The following is a 20999-nucleotide window of genomic DNA, read 5'->3' on the forward strand; positions in this document are numbered from 1 at the left end:
TCCCAGCACTTGAGAGGCTGAGGCAGGAGGATCATTGCAAATTTGAGGCCAGCCTGGGCTACAAAGTAAGCTTAAGCCTAGCCTCAACTACACAGCAAGACCCTGTCTCAAAAAGACAAACAACAACAACAATAAAATAACACCAGGAGCTGGGCATGGTGGGGCATGCCTGTAATCCCAGCATGTGAGAGAAGCTGAAACAGGAGGATCACCCAGAGTTGGAGGCCAGCCTAGGCTTTATAGTGAGTTCAAGGCCAGCCTAAACTATAATAGTAAGACCTCATCTCAAAAAATAACAAACCAACCAACCAACCAGTCACTAGGAAAAGGTCACTTACTTACTGATGCTAACACAGAGGATGACCCTTCTCAAATGGTTCACGACACCACATTTTAAAAATTAGTTAATTAATTCATGTTACTGTGGATTGAACTCAGGGTCTTTGCACTAGGTACATCCCCAAGCTTTATAAAATGTTTTGAGACAGTGTCGCACTAAGTTCCTAAATTGTCCAGTCTGGGCTTGAACTTTCCATCCTCCTACTCAGCCTCCCAGAGTGTTGGGAGTTTAGGCATGTGCCATCACACTGGTTCACATCACATTTCAAAGGAGTTTAATGATTACAGATCCTGATTTCTGCACTTACCTGGAGGGAGAAGATAACCAGATCTGCTTGTTTGGGGTCTGCTTGTTGATCACATAGGTTCCTAGGTCTCCACCCAGTTTAACTGTCAAGACACCACTCTAGGAGTTCAGGTGGAAGAGAGCAGGAAGAAAATAAAACCAGTCAAAGTCAGCCCTTTGCCATTAATTGCTTTGTATTCTGTTCTCTCTCTATACTTTTCATGTATACAAATTTGTAGTATGTATCATAAAGAAGTCTTCAAGGGGCTAGAAATATAGCTCAGCGGCAGAGTTGTGTGTTTAGCAGGAGAGGCCTTGGGTTCCATCTCCAGCACCAAAAAGAGAAAGAGTCTTCAATCTAGTATTTAGAAATAGATTATGTAGAAAGAACATTGCTCTCAGGCCAGAATAGGATTCGATCATAAGTACTGACATCTCACAGTGCTTTTCCAACACCCCTGTGAGTTTGGCAAGGCGAGGATGGCTGCCTCATCAGCGGTTTTGGCACTGGCAAATGCCACTGCTGGCTTGTTGGCCCGAGGTACCCACAGAACAAGCTGGAGGAGGATGTCACAAACACAGACGCCAACTCCAGAGTCCCCTGTCAGTGCAGGCATTGCAGGGGACAAGTCCGTCAGGAAGTAAATAAAAAGGAAAGAAGGAAACAATCAGTCCGCCTGTCTTTCTTGTCTTAAAAGGGCAGTGGTGTTAGCTATGTAGGTGGAAGGCAGCAACTCCAGCCTGTTTGTTATTTTCAGATCCTTCCCATGCTTCTGACCATGCCTCAGACCCTCCTCTGAGTCTTCATTTTCCTATAGAGCCTTGAATTCCCCAAAGATTGGTGGGTCCATCTCTAGCCCATCAGTGCCCATTTAAATTTGAAAACACTTTCACAAAGGAGCCTTTCACCCCCCCAGTCCTGCACTCTTCTGAGTGGGCAGGGTAGTGAAGCTCCTCCTGTAGGAATGGGGAGCCAGGAGGGAGCAGGGTGGCCTTTCTCTGTGCCCTGGGCTCTCCTCCAATCTGAGTCCCTAGACGACTCCAGATGCATTTTTCACAAGTACAGAGAGTGGTTTAAATGCTGGAGGCTGTAACGGTGTGGTGGACCACTGAGCTGGCTCCCCCTGAAAGAAGACAGTTTGCCTCCATTGTGACTCACCTTTGCCCTCCTTGCAAGTGCACCGATCTGTACAGAGCTGGCTAGGATAATACTCTACCACCTCAACTGACTTTAAGCAGTGCAAATGAGTCCGGCTGAGGCTCTGGTTTGCAGCCTTTAAAGCAAAACAACAGGTCGGTGATGTCCCACCTACAGCTCCCTACTACTAAGTGTGAGCTAGGCCGAGAGATTCGCGCTGGGCTGGGATTGAGGCTCAAGAACGAGACTGTGAGGTTGCAGGGCAAGAAAAGTTAGACATCAGAGTTGAAGGAGCAGACCCAACACACAAGGTACTTCCTCAAACCCCATTACGCAGATTACTCCAAACTCAGACGCTACCTGTTGCTGGGATCTGGTTCTCCTTCTGCTGACCTCTCTCTGCATACTGCAGAGGTGCCATGAAGTCCAGCTCACAGCATTCATGTACTCCCGCCATTCTCACAGTCACTCAACCCCGAGCCACGCCCTCTTCTCGAATTCATAAAACCCTGGATTTGGCCCTGGGTGTGGCCTTTGTTCCGACTGGACTTAGGACCCCTTAGGCTGCCTACAACTGCAGATATGTCTTTGTCTCTTTATTCTCGCCGTGGGTTGCACTGGAAGTGGTAGATTGGAATTTACTTGGGAGAAGTCCAACAACTTTTCCCTGGCATTACAATTTATAAACTCCTCCAGACCGTGATGAGGTCCAGACGGGCTTCCTATATTTGGTGCCCAATGTGCGCCTGAACTCACGACCTTCTTGTCTCAAAGACCACTACCCAGAGTCTGGTGTTGGCAATCCACTGGACCTTGTGGGACTGATTTACAGGTAAACGGAGCATTTTACCTAAATGTAGTACTCAGACGCTCCCTCCTGGCTCCCCATTCCTACAGGAGGAGCTTCACTACCCTGCCCACTCAGAAGAGTGCAGGCCTGGGGAGTGAAAGGCTCCTTTGTGAAAGAGTGTTTTCAAATTTAAATGGGCACTGATGGGCTAGAGATGGACCCACCAGTCTTTGGGGAATTCAAGGCTCTATAGGAAAATGAAGACTCAGAGGAGGGTCTGAGGCATGGTCAGAAGCATAGGAAGGATCTGAAAATAACAAACAGGCTGGAGTTGCTGCCTTCCACCTACATAGCTAACACCACTGCCCTTTTAAGACAAGAAAGACAGGCGGACTGATTGTTTCCTTCTTGTAGTACTCAAGGGTAATAACGGGGCAACCATCTTCCTTATCTGCAGAGGAGGGATAATTTAGTCAATTGATCATAACACTGTTAAAGGATGCAGCTATTCATGTTCCATCTAGAGAAGTTGCTATGTTACTCCATCAGAGAGCTAAATTTTATCCTTCCTTTGGGCTTGGGACAGAGTGGGTGACACCTTTTTTGTGTGTGTGTTTTTGAGACAGGGTCTCACTGTGCAGTTTAGGCTGGCCTCGAGCTCACTTTGTAGCCTAGGCTGGCCTTGAACTCCCAATGATCCTCCTGCCTCAGCCTCCTCAATGCTAGGATCACGGGCGTGCACTGCCTCCCCAGCTGGCTAACAGCTTTTACAAAGCTAAAAGACAGGACAAAAAAGTTCACCCTGAGACCACTGCTACTTGAAACCTGGTTAAATCAGTACTTTTATCTTTGCAACACATCTTCAAAGAAAGCAGACCAGCCACAGATATCCTTAACAAAAGAGTCAAACTGTCCTGATAAAACACCTTGGAGTACGGTAATTGAGGAAAACCTGAGGCCTGACACGTAACAAAGGAGGCAGGTTGCCACAGTGACCAGGCTCCGTGCCTCCCAATGGGCTGCAGCAGAAAAATGAAGCTTGTTTAAAAAGGTTCAGCAGATCAGCAGATTTTGCTTTTGCAAAATATTCTAAAGGAAACGCAGCAGCAGGTTTCCATGTTATCAGCACCTCTGCTTCGTCCTCCACACCCCATTTGGGCGATAACACCCCTGCACCCTATTCTCCATCTTCTACTCGCACCGAACCTCCACTCCCTCCCCCATACCAAAGAGCTCCTTCCCCTCCCACAAGGCAGCCCAAACACCTCGACGCGGTCAGATGTGCACAGCCAGTGTGCCTCCCGGTCACTGAAGAGACAGACCCAGAAAGCCTTAACCTCAAACGCAATACGCATGCTGCTTTTAATTTCTATTTAAAGAGTTGAGACAGAGTGTTCTGGACAATGGCATCCAAGGTCCTTACACAGCACACTGCTTAGATAATATAATACGAGGATTTCGTTTTTTTTTTTTTTTTTTTTGGTTTTTCTCCGGTACCAGGAACTGAACTCACGACCTTTCGCTTGCCAGGCAGGCGCTTTGCCGCTGAGCTAAATCCCCAGCCCCAATACGAGGATTTCAACTGGTGCCAGATGTAACCCATCTCGCTTGCATGTGGTGTTTATCATTGGCACAATACCTCCATTTTGATTCACAGTTAAGGGCACTAATACCAGAACAGCCACAGATTAATCAAGATAGTGTGGATGAAAATCTTAAAGCTATTATGTATGAAATGTTACCGGGCACGGCCAACGCTGACTTAAAAGTTTAAGCACGAGTACCGGTGCTTCCTCTCATGCAGTGTAACGAACTTCTGCGCCGTGCTTGGATTTCTGTTCCGGAAGATGGCACATCCAAGAAATCTTCTACCCAGATACTACAAGGGCCTGTAGAACCTTACACTCAGTTTGCGGCATGATTATGAGAGGCAGTGAACAGGCAAATTTCCCACAAGGTGGCTGATATTATCGTTTGCCAACTAGCGTATGAAAATGCCAACAATAAGGGTACATGAGTCTTAGCCTCTGTTTTTCATTCTAAAAATTTATCTGCTTACAGTCGTGCACACCAAAATATTGATCTACCACGCACGCATCTGTGCTCACGGCACAGGCTATATCTCGAAACCTTGCCACTAAATTCAGTACAAGGGCATACCGCTGGCACTGCCCAGTGCCTCCAAAGGGACCAGCTCCCTCGCTGAACAGGTTGCTGCTAGACCAGGCTCTGATTTACCGCCTAACCATGTCTGCACTGCATGAAAGGCTTCCACTGGGCAAAAGACTATAAATCTAAATATCATAAAGATGGCAGACTCTTGCTGGGAAATGGTCAGCGGCCCAAACCTCCAGGACCGAGCAAACAATGGAGGATTGGTCAGTCAGCACTGCAATGACTCAGACCCAGTGGAGCCAGTTACAGCCAGTCCAAACCAGACAAACAACTGTCCCTCTGTTGAGATGGGTACACGGCGAGACCTTGCATCCCTAGTAAGACGGACCAACCGAGTGCAGGATTAGATTTACCAGTGGCTTCTTGCATTCACTTCTTGGGGAGAGAAACACCAATTTTAATTCCCACTGGAGTCTATGGGCTGCTGCCAGAGGGAAGTGTGGGAATGGTAATTGGAAAAGCAAGCTTAATTTCTAAAAGCCTTACTGTATTTTCTGTCTTTTTGAGACAGGGTCTCACTATGCAGTTCAGGCTGGCCTTGAGCTCACTTTGTAGCCCAGGCTGGTCTCGAATTCGCAATGATCCTCCTGCCTCAGCCTCCCACATCTAGGATTACAGGTGTGTACACCAGGCCTGGCCTTACTGTAATTTTAATTATTTTTATTTTAATTTTTTTGGTACCAGGGATCAAACTCAGGACCTCGCACTTGCCAGGCAGGCGCTTACGCTGCTGAGCTATACCCCTGGGCCTAAAAGCCTTACTGTAATCCCAACCCTAACAGATGGGACTGTAATCAGGAGATACCTATAGCGCTATGTTCCACCAGCATTTGGGTGGTTGAACCTGGTGATGTGATTGCTCAGTTCTTGCTTTTTCCCAAAATTCAGTCAATTCCTACCCTTAACCCCTTGCATGAGCCTGGCAGAGACGAGCCTTTAGGCAAGGACATTTTTTCCCCCCAGGATGTTTCAGTTCGCAGACCTACTTGTACTATTAAGTTAAATGGGATGTGTTTTCCTGGAGCAATGGATACAGGCGCTGAAGTCACCATAGTAAATAGCCAACCGTGGCTGTCTGCTTGGCCTACACGGTCCAACTGCATTGCTTAAAGCCAATTGAGGGGTAGAGCATTTCCTAGCCGGCTCTGCATAGATCATCAGTACACTTGGAAGTAGGGCAAAGGGGGCAAATTGTCTTCTTTCAGGGAGAGCTGCCTGGGTGGCCCTCCACGTAACAGTACCAACAGGCTTCGCATGGGAGGGGTGACACTACTAGTTCAGTTATACTTATTCTTAGTATTCCGTGGGCTGGGATGAAACTCCAGGCCCCATACACGCTGAGCAAGGGGTCCACCACTAAGCTCCACCCAGTCCTGTCGTGTTAACCATTCTATAGCGCACAGTTCAGTGGTGCCAAGTACAGTTCCACGGCTGTGCGACACAGCTCTGGAGCCTTTTTATCGTGCATCACTGACCCTCTACACTCATTACACACTGATTCTCCTCCCAGCTCTTGGAAACCACCACCTCCTGCCTACTTTCTATGATTTTGACTACCTTTTTTTGTGGTACTAGGGATGGAAGCCAGGCATGCTCTACATTGAACTACATAACCAGCCCTTTTACTTCTTTTGAGACAGGATCTAGCTAAATTCTCCAAGCTGGCCTTGAATTTGTGATCCTCCTGCCTCAGCCTCCCAACTACTGAGATGACAGGTGTGCACCACTTAGCCTTTTGTGGAAAGACACATGAGTCAGGAGGCTTCATATATGTGTGACTTCCCTTTGAGGAGCAAGGCTAGTGAATAGGAAGCACTTCTGGTGTTTTGCTCTTTGGTGCTGGGGATTGAATGCTTGCTAAGCGTGTATTCACCACCGAGCCGCACCCCCAGCCCTGTGCTGTTTTGAATAACTCTAACAGAAACCCGGAGAAGTAGGGGCGTATGCCACCCATTTCACAGCTGAGGAACCTGTGGCTCACAGAAACGAGATAACTCGGGTAAGGACTCTCAGGAGATTCAACTCCAGGATGCTGAGCCATATATTTGTGCTTTTATCCAGGTGTGGCCTCTGAGCAGGATCCTTAACCTGGGATCCAAAGGTGGGCTCGAGGGCTACACAGCCCTACTCTGCAGGTAAAACTGCTCACAGGTGAGTGTGGAAGTGTTTCTCGGGAGAGGGTCTAGAACAGCCATCAGATTCTTCTAGTGGGTTTGATTCCCAAACGTTAGGAGATCTCTGCTCCAAGGCAGTAATACGTTGGCAATTTAGTGAGAACATGGCAACAAGCAAATCCCCCATAAGACATCTCAGAGGTCAGGGTTCTGTTAAAAAAAAAATGTTGAAGGCAGATTGGAGGTAACTGTTCAAATACCATGGCAAATGGTCCAAGGATATAGCTCAGTGGCACAGCACCTGTCTGGCAAGCACGAGGTCCTGAGTTCAAATCCCAGTACCAAAAACCGAAACAATCCAAACAACCTCAATTATCACGGTGATTCCAACAGCCATGATCACATTTGCTGGGTCAAATGCAGCAGACTCAGTGGCCGCCTGGAAAATGGAAGCGCTTTCAGCCCTTCTAATCACCAGCAAGGGGTGAGGCCTGCTCACCCACTACCTGGCCCTCCAGGTCTGATGACAGGCCAGCTATCCCACTGCTCAAGCCTCCCACTCCATCGCGAGGGTGCTGAAGAACTCGTGCTTGGGCTTACCAGAACTATTGCTTCCGTCTATCTGCTTGGTCAGTGGGAAGTTAGTAAAAGATCTATAAATGCTGGTTAGCGTTAATGAAAGCATGTTTGGGAGAAGTTTGGGCCATACTTCAGCACCATTCTAGAGGCGGGATCAAAGAAGGGCAGTGTCCTTATGACCAGGGAGCATGTGCATAAATACACAGCTGCAACATGTGCTCATTCTCAGCTGGCTGAGAGAGGAAGGAAGGGGCTCTGTCTGCTTAGGGGAGAGGAGGGGTTTGTAAGGAGGCAGACGCTGAGGGCAAGAAAAGGTTACCCTGCGACAAAGCCCAAGTAACAGTGTTATAGGTGTTCTGTCTGCAACCCGCCTTCTGATTTACCTTGTATCGGAAATCTGTCAATGAGCACCTGAGGAACCCTAATCAGGAATTCACGCTGCAGGATAGTTGGCATTTCACGTGCTTAATTACAAATCCAAACTGTAGAGACAGCCACTAAACACCCTTAGCTCTGTAAATCCACCATGGAGAATTTGCTAATCACACGAAATTTGTTCAAAATAATTTTTCCCTAGTGAGTAGTGATACTGCGTAGGGCCTAGTTAGAGAAATACAGGCACCTCTTTCATTACGGGAAGGAGTAATGGAAATCTGGACAGCCCAGCAGCCTAAAACTCTTCCGAGAGACACTCTGGGGATAATCTCGGGAAGGTTCTGAGACTCAGCCCTGAGCACAAGGTTTGTCACCTGATACAAACTCATTCAACAAAGTAAACCAAATCCAGTTGCTACAACATATTTGGCATATAGCTTCTTCTTTTTTTTTTTTTTTTTCTCTGGTACCGGGGACTGAACTCACAACCTTGTGCTTGCCAGGCAGGCACTTTGCCGCTGAGCTAAATCCCCAGCCTCTGGCATATAGCTTCTAATGAAACATTCATGCAAACTACTTGGGCCAGGCCAGGGCTTCACTGATCCTAGAAGATCAGGTGGTGTGACCGCTTTTGTGGCTTGTCCATCCGTGTTTGCACACACAGCAGAGTTTAGCGTAAGAGTTGGCATCACTGTAGTAGTTACAGCCCCTGGAAGGGACGCAACGCAGAGGAGGCCCATAACTTCCCACTCCCATCACTGCATGGGTAGTCAGATGGAAAACCTAGTTTAGAAGTGTTCCCAAGAAGCGTGGCCCTCCAGGCCTCTCTCCATAACCACTTTTTAAATTAAAAGAGAAAAAAAAAATTTTTTTTTTGAGGCAGGATCTTGCTATGTAGCCCAAGCTGGCCTTGAACTTATAATGTAGCACTGGTTGGCCTCAAACTCATGACGATCCTCCTGCCTCAGCTTCCCGAGTGCTGGGATTATAGACATTCACCATCTATAGTTCACAGTTATAGTTCTAACCACTTTCATAATCCAGGCTGGACATTGCTGCATTTTGTATTTCTGACAGCAACCAGTGAACTCTTGTAAAGGCATTTAGCGCTTTCTTGCCCACTTACTTCTATTTTTCCCCACCTACTTCCCTACAACCATTTCTACCACTTTAATCTGTCAGCTGCTTGTCCCACAAAATTCCATGATTTCATCCAAAATCCACACTTCATAACAATTTTTGGTATTAATTTCTGTCAAGAGGATTCATCTTCGCCTGGGATGTAGGAGGAGGGGAGATTTCTCCCTCCACCAAAAGAAGAGTTGCACTAAGGCCTAAGCAGCAAATCCACAAGCAGACACTTGCTCACGTCTGCCACCTGTGGGCCAGTCGGCAAAGAGTAGCACTGCCTTGGCTCAAGGCCTGGGGCTCACCTTTCATCCAACTCTGAAGTCCTTTGGCCGCTGCAGATTAGAATCACCTGGGAAGATCATGTTCCCTACCCAGAGCACATCTCAGACCAATGAAATTAAAATCTCTAGGGATGCACCCAGGTGTGCACCCAGGTATTACAATCCTCAGTGACCTTTTCAAAATATGCTTCCGAGGTGTTAACCTGCCACATCAGAAGGGCCCAGAAGTGGGGTCCACGTCTGTGTAGTCTGAATAACTCTTGGGCAATGACCTTACTCCTGCTTAAGAACTAATGGTCTAGTTCAGTGTGCTCCATACCAACCTGCTACACAAACAAATGCCCAGGTCCTGCCCAATTTACCTCCATGATGGTGGTATGGTTCAGAGATCTTTTTTTTTTTTTCAGTGCTGGGATTGAATTCTGGGCCTCAGAATTGCTGGACAAGTGCTCTACCACTGAGCTACACCCAGTGCCCATCCCCCGGGAAACTGTATATTCAGTCAGAAATAAAAGAAGAGTGGTTAGCCCAGGGTTACTGGGACAGCTGGACTGTGAAACTTGAACTATATCTTTTGCCCCCAAGCATAACCCTACGCTAATGAAGCTTAACTCAGCCAGAGGGACATTCTTCTTCTTTTTTTTTGTACTGTACTGGGAATTAAGACCAGGATCTTTTCTTTTTTCTTTTTGAGTCAAGGTCTCACTATGCAGTTCAAGCTGGTCTTGAACTTACTTTGTAGCCCAGGCTGGCCTTGAACTCGCAACAATCCTCCTGCCTCAGCCTCCTGAGTGCTGAGATTACAGGCATGTGCCACCATGCCCGGCTCCAGCCCAGGATCTTTGTGCTGAGTTATATATCTTTTGCATTCTTGAGACAGGGTCTTGCTAAATTGCTAAATTGCCTGGGCTTGGCTTGGACTTTTGATCTTCCTGCCTTAGCTTCCCCTGGAATTGGAGGTGCAGGCTCTTTTTTTGTTGTTCTCTGGGACTGAACCTCAGGGGATTATAGGCATGCACCACCACGTCTGGTTCATAGCCACTTTCATAATCCAGGCTGGACCGTGCTGCATTTTGTATTGCTGACGGCAACCAGTGAATTCATATAAAGGCATTTAGCCCTTTCTCGCCCACTTCTATTTTTCCCCACCTACTTCCCTACGACCATTTCTACCACTTTAATCTGTCAGCCGATTGTCCCGCATAATTCTATGATTTCATCCCAAATCCACACTTCGTAACAATTTTTGGTATTAATTTCTGTCAAGAGGATTCATCTTCGCCTGAGCTATATATCCTCAGCCATTTTTATTTTGAGGTTGGGTCTTGTTAAATTGTATGGTCTGGGATTGAACTTGGTATCCTCCAGCCTCAGCCTCTAAGGTGGCTGAGATTATAGGCCTGCACCACCATACCTGGCTTGGATGGGTATTCTTTATTTCAGTAAGCTATAAGCCTTAGAGAAGAAACAGAATAATTAAAGTAGGCCATGAGGTACCCCAAAGGAGACGTCGTAGTCTTCCAATGTGTAGGGTTTGTCTGCGAGGTCTTCAAAAAATTCTGCCAAGGAATCCAGGGTCTCCTCTGCTAGTCTTTCATACGCAGTCTCATCAAGAGTCCTGTGGTAGGGGGGAAACACAGCCATCAAACATACGATACTAAACCATGCCATTTCATGAGACTGCATATGAAAGTTCATGCATTCATTTTTTATTTAATTTTTACATTGACGGGCAATAACTATTATGCATAGACTAATAATTTGAACTGCACGAATTAAGGGAGACGTAAGCCTTTCTTTCAAACAGTCCCCAAGTCTGGAGGCAACTACATAGTCTTCTGCATCCTGCTAGACATTTTTATGTTTATTTATTTATTTATTTAATCTTTTTTTGAGACAGGGTCTCACTATGCAGTTCAATCTACCCTTAAGCTCACTTTGCAGGCCAGGCTGGCCTCGAACTTGCAGCAATCCTCCTGCCTCAGCCTCCCAAGTGCTGGGATTACAGATGTGCACCACCACGCCCAGCTTTATGTTCTTTTAAGTGTACAAAGGAAGCACCTTGCATTTGTCACTTCATATTTCTAAATGGTTCCATATTAGCATATGTATCTTTTCATGTATTAATTTTACACTTGATCTAAGAGCTTTTGCGCCCAGGAGAATATATCTGTAGGTCATGAGGTAGACACCAAATAGCTTCATTATGAGTTTCCGAGGGGCAAAGATAAAGCTCTGGGGTTGTCGGACAATGAGTCTAAGACGTGAATTCTTGCCATCAATCCCTCTTCCGCCCAGGCCATCCCCAAGGGCAAGGGCACAGACGGGCCAGCTCCTGAGGGGGGCTGGTTTGGCGGAGTGTGATGGGTGTTTTGAGGCCAAGTTGAAGAGAACCGAGTGGTTGGTTGCTGCGTCTTGAGGAATTTGGGAACACAAGAGAGACACCTGACCCAGGAGTCAAGTCCAGAGCCGAGAGTAAGGCAGGTGCGCTCTGCACAGTGACCCACAGCAGGACAGAGGTCACCGCAGAGGCCACAAGCGACTCCTAGGGCAGCGAGCTGGACTTGGGGCGTCCCACAGGGCTTTACTCACCGCCACAGTACCTGAGGGACGGGCTGCGGGGTACAGAGGCAGGGGCTGGAAGTGTTGGCCATCAAAGCACGCAGCACACGCACAGCCCACAGCCTGAACATGGGATGGGGGCTGGGGAGCTCCGCAGGCCCCAGGCCGTGAGCCCCGCCTCGCCCGTTGCCACCTGGTGTCTGTGATAACCTGCAGGGCCGAGTATGGCTAACAGCGTGCAGCTGAGGGTTGGAGCGTTCCTGCCTGGGGTGGGTGGCTCCCCGCTGCTTTCAGCAGGTGCGACAAGAAATGGTAAGTCAGTGGGGGGAATGGCTCATTTGCAAGGAGATGGAGTGAGACTGAGTGTTTCCGATCCATAGCTGCCTGCTGATGGAAAAGTCAGAGGAGATCTAACGCCTTGGACACAAAGGCCTTCCATTAAGTTAGAAAAGGGACCCGAGTTCTGCCAAACCAAATTGAGGGTAATGCTGGTTCCCAGCCTCACTGCTTTTCTTTTCTTTTTTTTTTTTGTCCTTTTGAGACAGGGTCTCCCTATGCAGTTCAGGCTAGCCTTGAGCTCATTTCATAGCGCAGGCTGGTCTTGAACTCACAGTGATCCTCCTGCCTCAGCCTCTCGAATGCTGGGATTACAGGCGTGTGCCACCATGCCTGGCTTCACTGCTTTTCTTTTTATGACCTCAGGGTACCTCCTTTATGTTCAGAGGTGGGCATGGGGGCAGGCCAAGAAATACAGTGACTAGCAGCTTCCACCCAGGGAAGGCTTGTGGATTCGGGCACTGACACCTGAGACTGGCTGGCAGTAAACAGATCAGAAGCCCACCAGGTTTTGAGGAAAATCCTATTATCAAATAAATAGGATAGCCAGGCGTGGTGGCGCACACCTGTAATCCCAGCACTCAGGAGGCTGAGGCAGGAGAATCATTGAGAGTTTGAGACCAGCCTAGGCTACAAAGTGAGCTCAAGGCCAGCCTGAACTGCATAGGGAGACACTGTCTCAAAAAGAGAAAAAAAAAAAAAAAAGATAGCCTACAAGAGCCTTAAATAGCCCAGATTGTTGCCTGCAAGAAGTGGGCTGGGAAGACTTCCCACTGCCTGCCTCCTGCACCCAGGAGGATGACAGACAAGGAAAAGCCGCCCAGAGGCTAAGCCAGGGCTCGGGAGGACAGGGCGAGATTGTTCCCAGGTCGCCCAGTGGGCTGCCATCACTGCCACGGGCCAGGGATGCCACTCTTCTCGGATAGGAGTTCTTAGAACAGTTATCCTGGCCCCTGTGTCAGTGCGTGTGTGGCCACCCCACACCTGAGAGAGAGGACTGCATGTTAGCGAGAAATCTTAGACTTTGAGGTGGCCTCAGAGACTGAACGGGCCTTTGCTTGGCTCTCTTGTTGCTGGCGGTGGGGGGGCGTCTTGGTAGGAAGGAGGCTCCTGGAGGCATCAGTCGGCAGAGGGCAGACCGCAGCAGTGCAGGACCGCCTCCCTGGCTTCCTGCCCCTTTCCTCCAGGACACTCGGAGATGACACTCCAGCCTTCCTGGCGCTGAGCTAGGGCCATGTGACTAAGTTCTCTCTGGAGTAGGGGCAGGCACTACTTCCAGCCCTTTCTGCTGGGTAGAATGTGGACAGGGTGACCTGATCTCCCAGTGTGGAAGGCGGACAGCCACTGACTGAGGAGCCTGAAGGGGAGAGAAAGGAGCCGACTGCCAGCGCCTTGCACAGAGGGCGCCGAGCCTGCCTGCATAACACACGCCGCACCCCGGGCACCACCTGCAGAGGGCGACACACACCATTACTGGTTTGAGCCCTTACACTCTTGGGTCTGTCTGCTGCGGCAACATGGCCTAGCTTGACCAGGATACTAAGGAAAATAACAACACTCTGGAACCAACCAAAAGGTCCAACAATCGGGGATGGGATAAACGAGTTATGGGACAGCCAGGTAACATCACTACTGCATTAAGGAGAATGTGACGGGTCCTTAGAGATGGGTGAAGATGCCGACAGGGTTGGTCTCACAGGGAAACAGGTTCCCTATGGGAGAGAGGGAGGGAAGCGAGACAGGAGGAGATCTCTGTGGGGTGAAAGGTGTTTTAATCTTACCCTGCGTTGCCCACAGTTCCTGAGTTCCTCAAATGCATCAAATGGACGCTCTGCTTTTTACCACTTAGAATCTGGTGGAGGTAGTAGAGGTTCAGACTCTAAAAGCCAAAGTTAAGAGCATTACATTACCAATTTTCAGTTAATTATGATTCAATAGTACATGGCTTATATATCACTACTTCTACACTAAAGAGTAACCATATTAGCTGGACACGGCGGCCCATGCCTATAATCAGAGCATGCTGGGAAGCTGAGGCAGGAGAGTCACAAGTTCAAATTGAGGCTGGGCAAGTTAGTAAGACCCTGTTGAAAAATAAAAAGTAAAAAAAGAGCTGGGGATATAGGTCTGTGCAAAGGCCCTAAGGTTCAATCCCTAGTATTATTAAAAAAATTATCATGGGATGCATGCGCACATGTGTGTGTGTACTGGGGATTAAACCTAGGGCTCTGCACACGTTAGCCAGTGTTACAGGTTTTCAGGAATCTTTTGTTTTTTTCCCCTGCAATACTAGTGATTAAATCCAGGGCCTTCACACTGAGCTACACCCCCAGCTCATTTTTTAAAAAAATTAATTCATTTTTAACTTTGAGACCAGTCTTGCTAAATTGCCCAGGCTGGGCTCATATTTTCAAGCCTCTTGCCTCATCCTCGGAAAGTGCTGGGATTACAGCACTAGGCCTGGCAAAGACTCTTTCCTGGAAATTCTTTTTCACCTTTCTGTGATACATTACAATGAGCTCCCCAATCTCTCTCTAAGCTTGTACTATCCAACAGGATAGCCACGAGTCACGTACAGCTAAATTTAAATTTCCTGAAATGAAGTAAGATTAAGTTAGTTCTTTAGAGGTGCTGGCCACATTTCAAGTGTCTGCGGCCACATGTAGCTAGTGGCACAGGGGACACTTACATCATGGCGGGGTCTGACTGGTCACCGCTTCCACAGGCTACTCAAGCAACTTGGGGTTCGAGGGAGGCAGGGGAGGATCCCAACACCTCTCAAATATGAGTAAGAAAAACGCGAAAAACAGTAAGAGGCACAAGTCTGCTGAAGTCCAGCTGAGGGGCTGGCACTGCCAAAGTCTGCCGGTAGCGTGAGACCTGGCAATTTTCTCCACCAACTGTGGTCACCCAAGGGACAGGTCTGTGCTGATCACCACCAGGCGTGCTGTGCAGAACCCACTGACCAGCTACGGGGTGCTGAGGTGCTCGTGTGCTGAGTGACAGGGAGAAAGTGCTGCGCCAAAGGCCAGGGTGTCTGTGATGGAGCGGGTGGCCCGGGCTTCATCCCAGCAGGTGCTGGAGGGTGTCAAGAGGCCCAGGGTTATGGTCTCCGAAGGTCTCTCTGGTTGCCACCGTGGAGCGGTCAGAGATCACTGCAGTTCTTCAGCTTGCACAGCCCGGGCGCTCCGAGGAGGAGGCAGAGGGTGAGGAAGGGATGAAGGTGTGGAGAGGCGGAGGGAGGCAGAGCGCAGTTCACAGAAGGCGGCTCTGAAGCAGAGGGAGGCGGTGCGACAGCCAGGGTCCACTCTCAGTCCATCTGCTTGGCACAGCCCCGACCTGTGCTCATGGAATGTGGACTTACTCAGCCTCACAGAAATCCTGAAAGGGCAGTGTCCCTACCACTGTCATTCAGGACAGCCAGGTCCTATACAGTTACCAGACACCCACTTAGTGGATCATTCCTAAGGGCACACAGGGTTAGACTCTGAAGACCTCCGGTCAAAACATTTTCACTAACAGAGTGACACAGAAGCTTGCTTTCTGTTTCAGGACACCTTATTTTATTTATTGCTGATTCCCTAATACTGAACTTGGGGTAATAGCACTGTAACGCATGGCTGAGCAGGGTATCTGCTGTGTGGATTTTCTCTGTAAAGTATGTATCAGGCTCCTTGTGCTTTCTTCAGCACTATGCTTGGGCCCATTTAATTAATTAACTAGGGAACTGAGCTACATCCCCAGCCCTTTTTAAATTTTTAATTTTAAGACAGGGTCTCCTTGGGCTTGAACTTCCAGTCCTCCTGCCTTGGCCTTCGAGGGTGCTGGAGTTGCATGCATGAGCCACCACACTCTGCTTTCTTTCCTTCTTTTCCTTCCTGTCTCCCTTTCTTTCTTCTTGTAGTGGAGACTGAACCCAGGGCGTCCTGCATTCTAGGCAAGCGCTCTACCGCTGGGCTGTATCTGCAGTAAGCAGTACTAGGTCGCACTGTGAGAGCTGAGACAGGCAGGGACAGCGGCAGGGGCTATGCCGTTTGACCGCTAATGGGCACCTGCTCCCGGGACTTTGAACGAGGCCAGGGCACGAGAGCCAGTGCGCCAGGCGCACTGTTTGGGGTAACAGACAAATCGGAGGTAGGCACCTCCACGAGTACAGAACCTGAGAATAACGAGGGACTGTGCGTGCGTGCGTGCGTGCGTGCGTGCATGCGTGCATGAGCTGTCCGGATGAGGAAGTGAAGCACCAAGGGACCTCCCCCGAAGTCACAAACAATGGGACAAAATACCGGGTGGGGACTGACTCCAAGCTCTGGCTCTACAATCTGTGCCACAAAGGAAGGAGGACATCGGAACAGGTCCAAAACACCAGGAGAAAGTGAGAATGTCAGGCTCCCCTCAAATCCTGTCTTAGTCTCTTTCATACCTTTCTATCACTTTAAAAAATTATTTTCTTTTTACATCTTACATAGCTTTGATGGATGTTTTTTAGCAGAAGACAGCCAGAAGTAGAAGTCTTTTTTTGTTTTGTTTTGTGTGTGCAGGTGCTGGGGGACAAACTCAGAGGATGGCACGTGAGCCAAATGCTCTACCACTGACTACACCTCAAGGTCCTTCATTAGACTTGATTTTTTTGTTCCTGTGTGTTGGAAATAAAACCCAGGGGCACTCTACTATTACAGGCAGCTCAATTAGGTAGAAGTTAATACACTGTTAGAGAGGGACTGGGCCCTACCACAGAAAATAAAGACATCAGAATTGTGTCAGGAGGTGAATCTGAAGAGGCGTCTTCAGGCTGGAGATGCCAGGCCTGCATGTCTCACTGGAGATAAACAGCAGCTTGAGATTATCCTGTAATAAGCACCACTTGGTCCGGCGGGCCCAGGCATCAAACTCTACGTGGGTGACCAGAACATCAGGATACACACTCCTTTCGACTTCTAAAAATACCTTTGTCCAGGTACCTGCCCTACATGCCTTGCTTTCCTATTGGATCAATAGTACCTAAACAGCTATACTTGTAATCCTATAGACTGACTGCGGTCTGACTCACCTTGTACGGACCTTGTGACTTAGCTGTATAAATTACCCCTGACAAAGAGCCTTGGGGGCAACCACTTGGAACCCCTCCCGGAAATCCAGGAGCTGTTCTTCTTCCTCTTATTTCCAGTAAAACTCTGATTTTCTCCTTTGGGTCATGACTTCATTCCTCGATGTTGTGGAATCATGAACTTAGCATATCTGACATCTAACAGGTCGGGAGTTATATATTTTTATGTATCACTATTACTGAGCTATATCTACAGCTTATCTAACTATCGATTATCTATCTATCTAATGTATCATCTATCATTCATGCATCCATGCATCCATCTATCTATCGCACCAGGAACTGAATCCAGGACCTTTGCACTGAGCTACATCCTCTGCATGAAGAAACAGTTATAGTATTTTGAGAGAGTGTCTTGCTAAGTTGCTCAGGCTGGCTTCAAACTGGCGATTCTCCTGCCTCAGTCTCCCAGAATTTGGAAAGCTTGGTCATTTTCCAAAAGCTGGACTCCAGCTACTCCGAAGCCCTAACACTTTCATCTGCTCAGACGATTTCGTTCATAAAACCCAGGCTCGAAAACATGGTGTGTGTGTGCAGCGTACACACACCCTACATACACATGTATACACATACGATATTCATGTGCACATTCCATTACATTAACACTGAGTAATTCTTCATATCACACAGTAACACTACTTAAACCCAAATGCTCACAAAGGAAAGTGACCTCGAGGCAGCCAGAGACCCCGAAACGTCCACCTCCTCCTCCCCAGGAAGCGGAAGTCGCGCCGCGAGGCCGGGGCCGGGACTGGAAGGCCGCCGGGCTCAGATGCACCAGCGTCTCCGTCTCCGCCTCCGGCTCGGTCTCCGGCGCATGCGCACGCGCGGCACCTCCCCCGCCGGCGTCGGCCGGACGCGGATACTCACGGCGTGGCGGGGCGCATAGGCCGCCGCGGTCCGGGCGCACAGGCCGGGTCCCCGGCAGGGCCGTGCGAGCGTCATCGGGCTCCGGACCTCCGCGCGCGCCTGGGCCGGGCTCGGCGACGCCTTCCTGGGCAGTAGGCCGGCGGCTGCGCGGCGCCCCAGCGTCCACATGCTGCTCTGGTCTGCTGTCGCTCCGCCCTCGCCACGGGGGACGCGGTGGCGACACCTGCTGGCCATGGGCCGCAGGCGCCCCGGCTGGGCTCCCTCTTTTCTGGGACACCGGAGACCTCCGGAGAACTTCCCAGCATTGCGCTGTCCGTGCCTCTAATAAAAACATAGAGCCGGATTTGCAAGCACGGAGCTCACCTGTTGGGCGGCACCATGGGTGTGTCTGCCGAGTGCCTGAGCTCGGGCACGCTTTGCCTGGGACTGGGAGCCGGCCGTGCAGAACTCTGCAGGCGCCGGCGGTGCAGGCCTCCTGCTGGGCCGCCCGAACGGGGTCACCTCCGTCAGTGTGTGCTGCCAGGGGCCCGACCCCCTGCTTTAAATCCGGATTGCGCCCACTTACTAGCAGTGTGACCAGTGGTAAAGTTCACCTCTCTCCCTCGTCTGAAGTTTCTACTTCCTAGGGCAGTTGTGGGAATAAAACGAGCCCATCCTTGAAAAATGTTTTCAATAGGGACTGGTCCCTGTTAAGAGCGTAATAAATCCTGAGTAGCGCGTAGTACGTTTTATTTTTTATTACTGTAGATTAATGACACAGAGGAATGGGTTTCACTCTGGCATTTTCATCCTTTTATTTAACCTACTTTGATCATATCTCCTCTTTCTGAGTCTGGCTGACATAGTTTACATGATGATTTCCAGTTTCATTCGTTTTCCTGCAAGCGACATGATTTTGCTCTTCTAGACTCCATTGTCTATAAACACATTTTCTTTATCCATTCATCCATTGATAGACGATTTCCATAGCTTAACTATTATGAATTGGACTGCAATAAACATGGGTAGGCAGATTTCTAATTACTATGCTGGCTTTAATTCCTTCTGCTAAGTACCAAGGAGCGGTAGAGCTGGATCACATGGTAGTTCTAGTTTTAGTTTCTTTGAGGAAAATCCATACTGATTTCCATATTCCATAGTGGCTGGACTAATTTACATCCTGACCAACACAGGATTTAAATTTTGTTAGTATTGTTTTTTGAGACGGTGTCTATGTCACCTAGGCTGTCTTCAAACTCTTCAACCTTCTGCCTCAGCTTCCTGAGTGTTGGAATTACAGGCATGAGCCACCACACCCAGCAGGCTGTGTCTGCATTTTGAAGTATTTCCCCTATGTTTTCTTCTAGCCGTTTTAAAGTTTCAGGTTTAACATTTACTTTTTTAATATGTCTTGAGTTGATTTTTGTATCGAATGAGACGGATCTGGTTTCCACTGATACATGGATAACAAGTTTTCTCTTGTTTAATAATTTTAAAAGAAAATTTTACTTATAGTTGCAAAGGGATACAAATAGCATTCACTTCACATTTTATGCATACTTTTTATGGAGAAGGAAGTGGGTGAGTGGGAAAGTGCTGAAGTCTGTTCTGTAGAACTCAACTCAGATGTCAAATGTCACCTTCAGAATCCTCCCATGAAACCCAACTTCCATGTCCCACTGCATGTCTCATGCACCTCCTTGTGTATTTCTACAGCCTGCAATAGAAGTGCTAGTTGTCTTATTTGTGTAACATCTCTGGCATGTAAGAGCCAGTGTACTGAAAAATCAGTGAGCAAATGAAAGAGTGGATAATGTTCTTCTTTGCTGGGCTTCGGCCTCTTCAATACTGATATCCTCGCCTTGTGGCTCACTGCCCAGGAATGGTATGGAATAAGTTGATACTGACTGATAAAAGTTTTCAGAGTAATTTCCCCTGGGAGAACTTTATTTGCATTTTACTCGGTGTCTCACACCTTTAAAGACCCAAATAATGGAATTTTGAAATCTTATGCCCAGACCCAACACTTCCCCCACCTTTGCCATCTCAGTGAGAAATAGCTTCAAGCATAAAGTGGTTCTGGCCAGAAACTTGGGTTTCTGTTTGTCAGGTGTCACTCTTTCTATTTACTTCCCCTCACTGCCCTCAATGACCGCACCAATGACTCCAGTTCTACTCCACATTATGTGCTGCTTGGCTGAGTTTCTCTGTGTCCACTCCTGTAGTCCAGTGTCATTCCTCTGACTGGGTAACTGGGCGCCTTCTCTTTCTCTACACAAATTTTTGCTAACTGTGATGTCTTGGCCTGACCTCCCGCACCAGACTCCGACAGACAGAACCAAACCATAATGGAAGCACCTGTGTTAGATGCCATGAATCAAACTAAACTTTATTTATTTTTTTCAAACTAAACTTTAATACAGGCCAGTTTCCCCCCAAAGAAGAGATTCATAGCAGCCAGTTGTAGGGTGCCCGGGCCACCTTAGCCTGCATGGTAAGGAAGATCTCTCTGCTTTAACCATACAAGGAAAGTAACTTGAAATGATGAATCTGCTTTTTATACCCTACTTAGCCCTTTTCTGCCGTAAAGCCAGTTCCCCCTCTCAGCTCACTTGGAGGGGAGCGCACTTCTGGCCCATATATGGGATGCTGTCTGGTCATAGATTGCTAAACAGAGCCAGTTAGACATTAAACTCAATTCCCTTTCAGAGTTTATTCACTCAACAAGCATTTACTGAGTGCCAACACCTAATTCTGGCAATGAAGCTTATAGTGATGAACAGAATAAACACAAATCCATGCTCTCATGGAAATTACACTCTCAGATCTCCTGTGGCCTGATGCTTTCGCTTAATTCTGTGTCACTCAGGGCCTGGAATAAGCTGGCTGAGTTTTGATTAGATGAGGGAATGAGGAATGATTTGGACTGACGATTGG

General features: G+C 48.3%; 1 protein-coding gene across 1 annotated transcript in view; it reads right to left on the reverse strand.

The window, feature by feature from the left end:
• Fxn (frataxin) overlaps window positions 1-18390 on the reverse strand; it is a 25100-nt gene extending 6710 nt beyond the window's left edge. Inside the window, exons 1-4 of the mRNA XM_005388574.2 lie at window positions 18084-18390; window positions 13888-13985; window positions 10706-10826; window positions 648-745 (exon numbers count right to left, since the gene is read on the reverse strand). Coding sequence (XP_005388631.1) covers window positions 648-745; window positions 10706-10826; window positions 13888-13985; window positions 18084-18317 — 551 coding nt within the window. The 5' untranslated portion in view covers window positions 18318-18390. The remainder of the gene's footprint in view (window positions 1-647; window positions 746-10705; window positions 10827-13887; window positions 13986-18083) is intronic.
• Window positions 18391-20999: the final 2609 nt, after the last annotated feature.

This window comes from Chinchilla lanigera, unplaced genomic scaffold (genome assembly GCF_000276665.1).
Source record: "Chinchilla lanigera isolate Chin_1 unplaced genomic scaffold, ChiLan1.0 scaffold00033, whole genome shotgun sequence".
Classification (NCBI taxonomy): domain Eukaryota; kingdom Metazoa; phylum Chordata; class Mammalia; order Rodentia; family Chinchillidae; genus Chinchilla; species Chinchilla lanigera.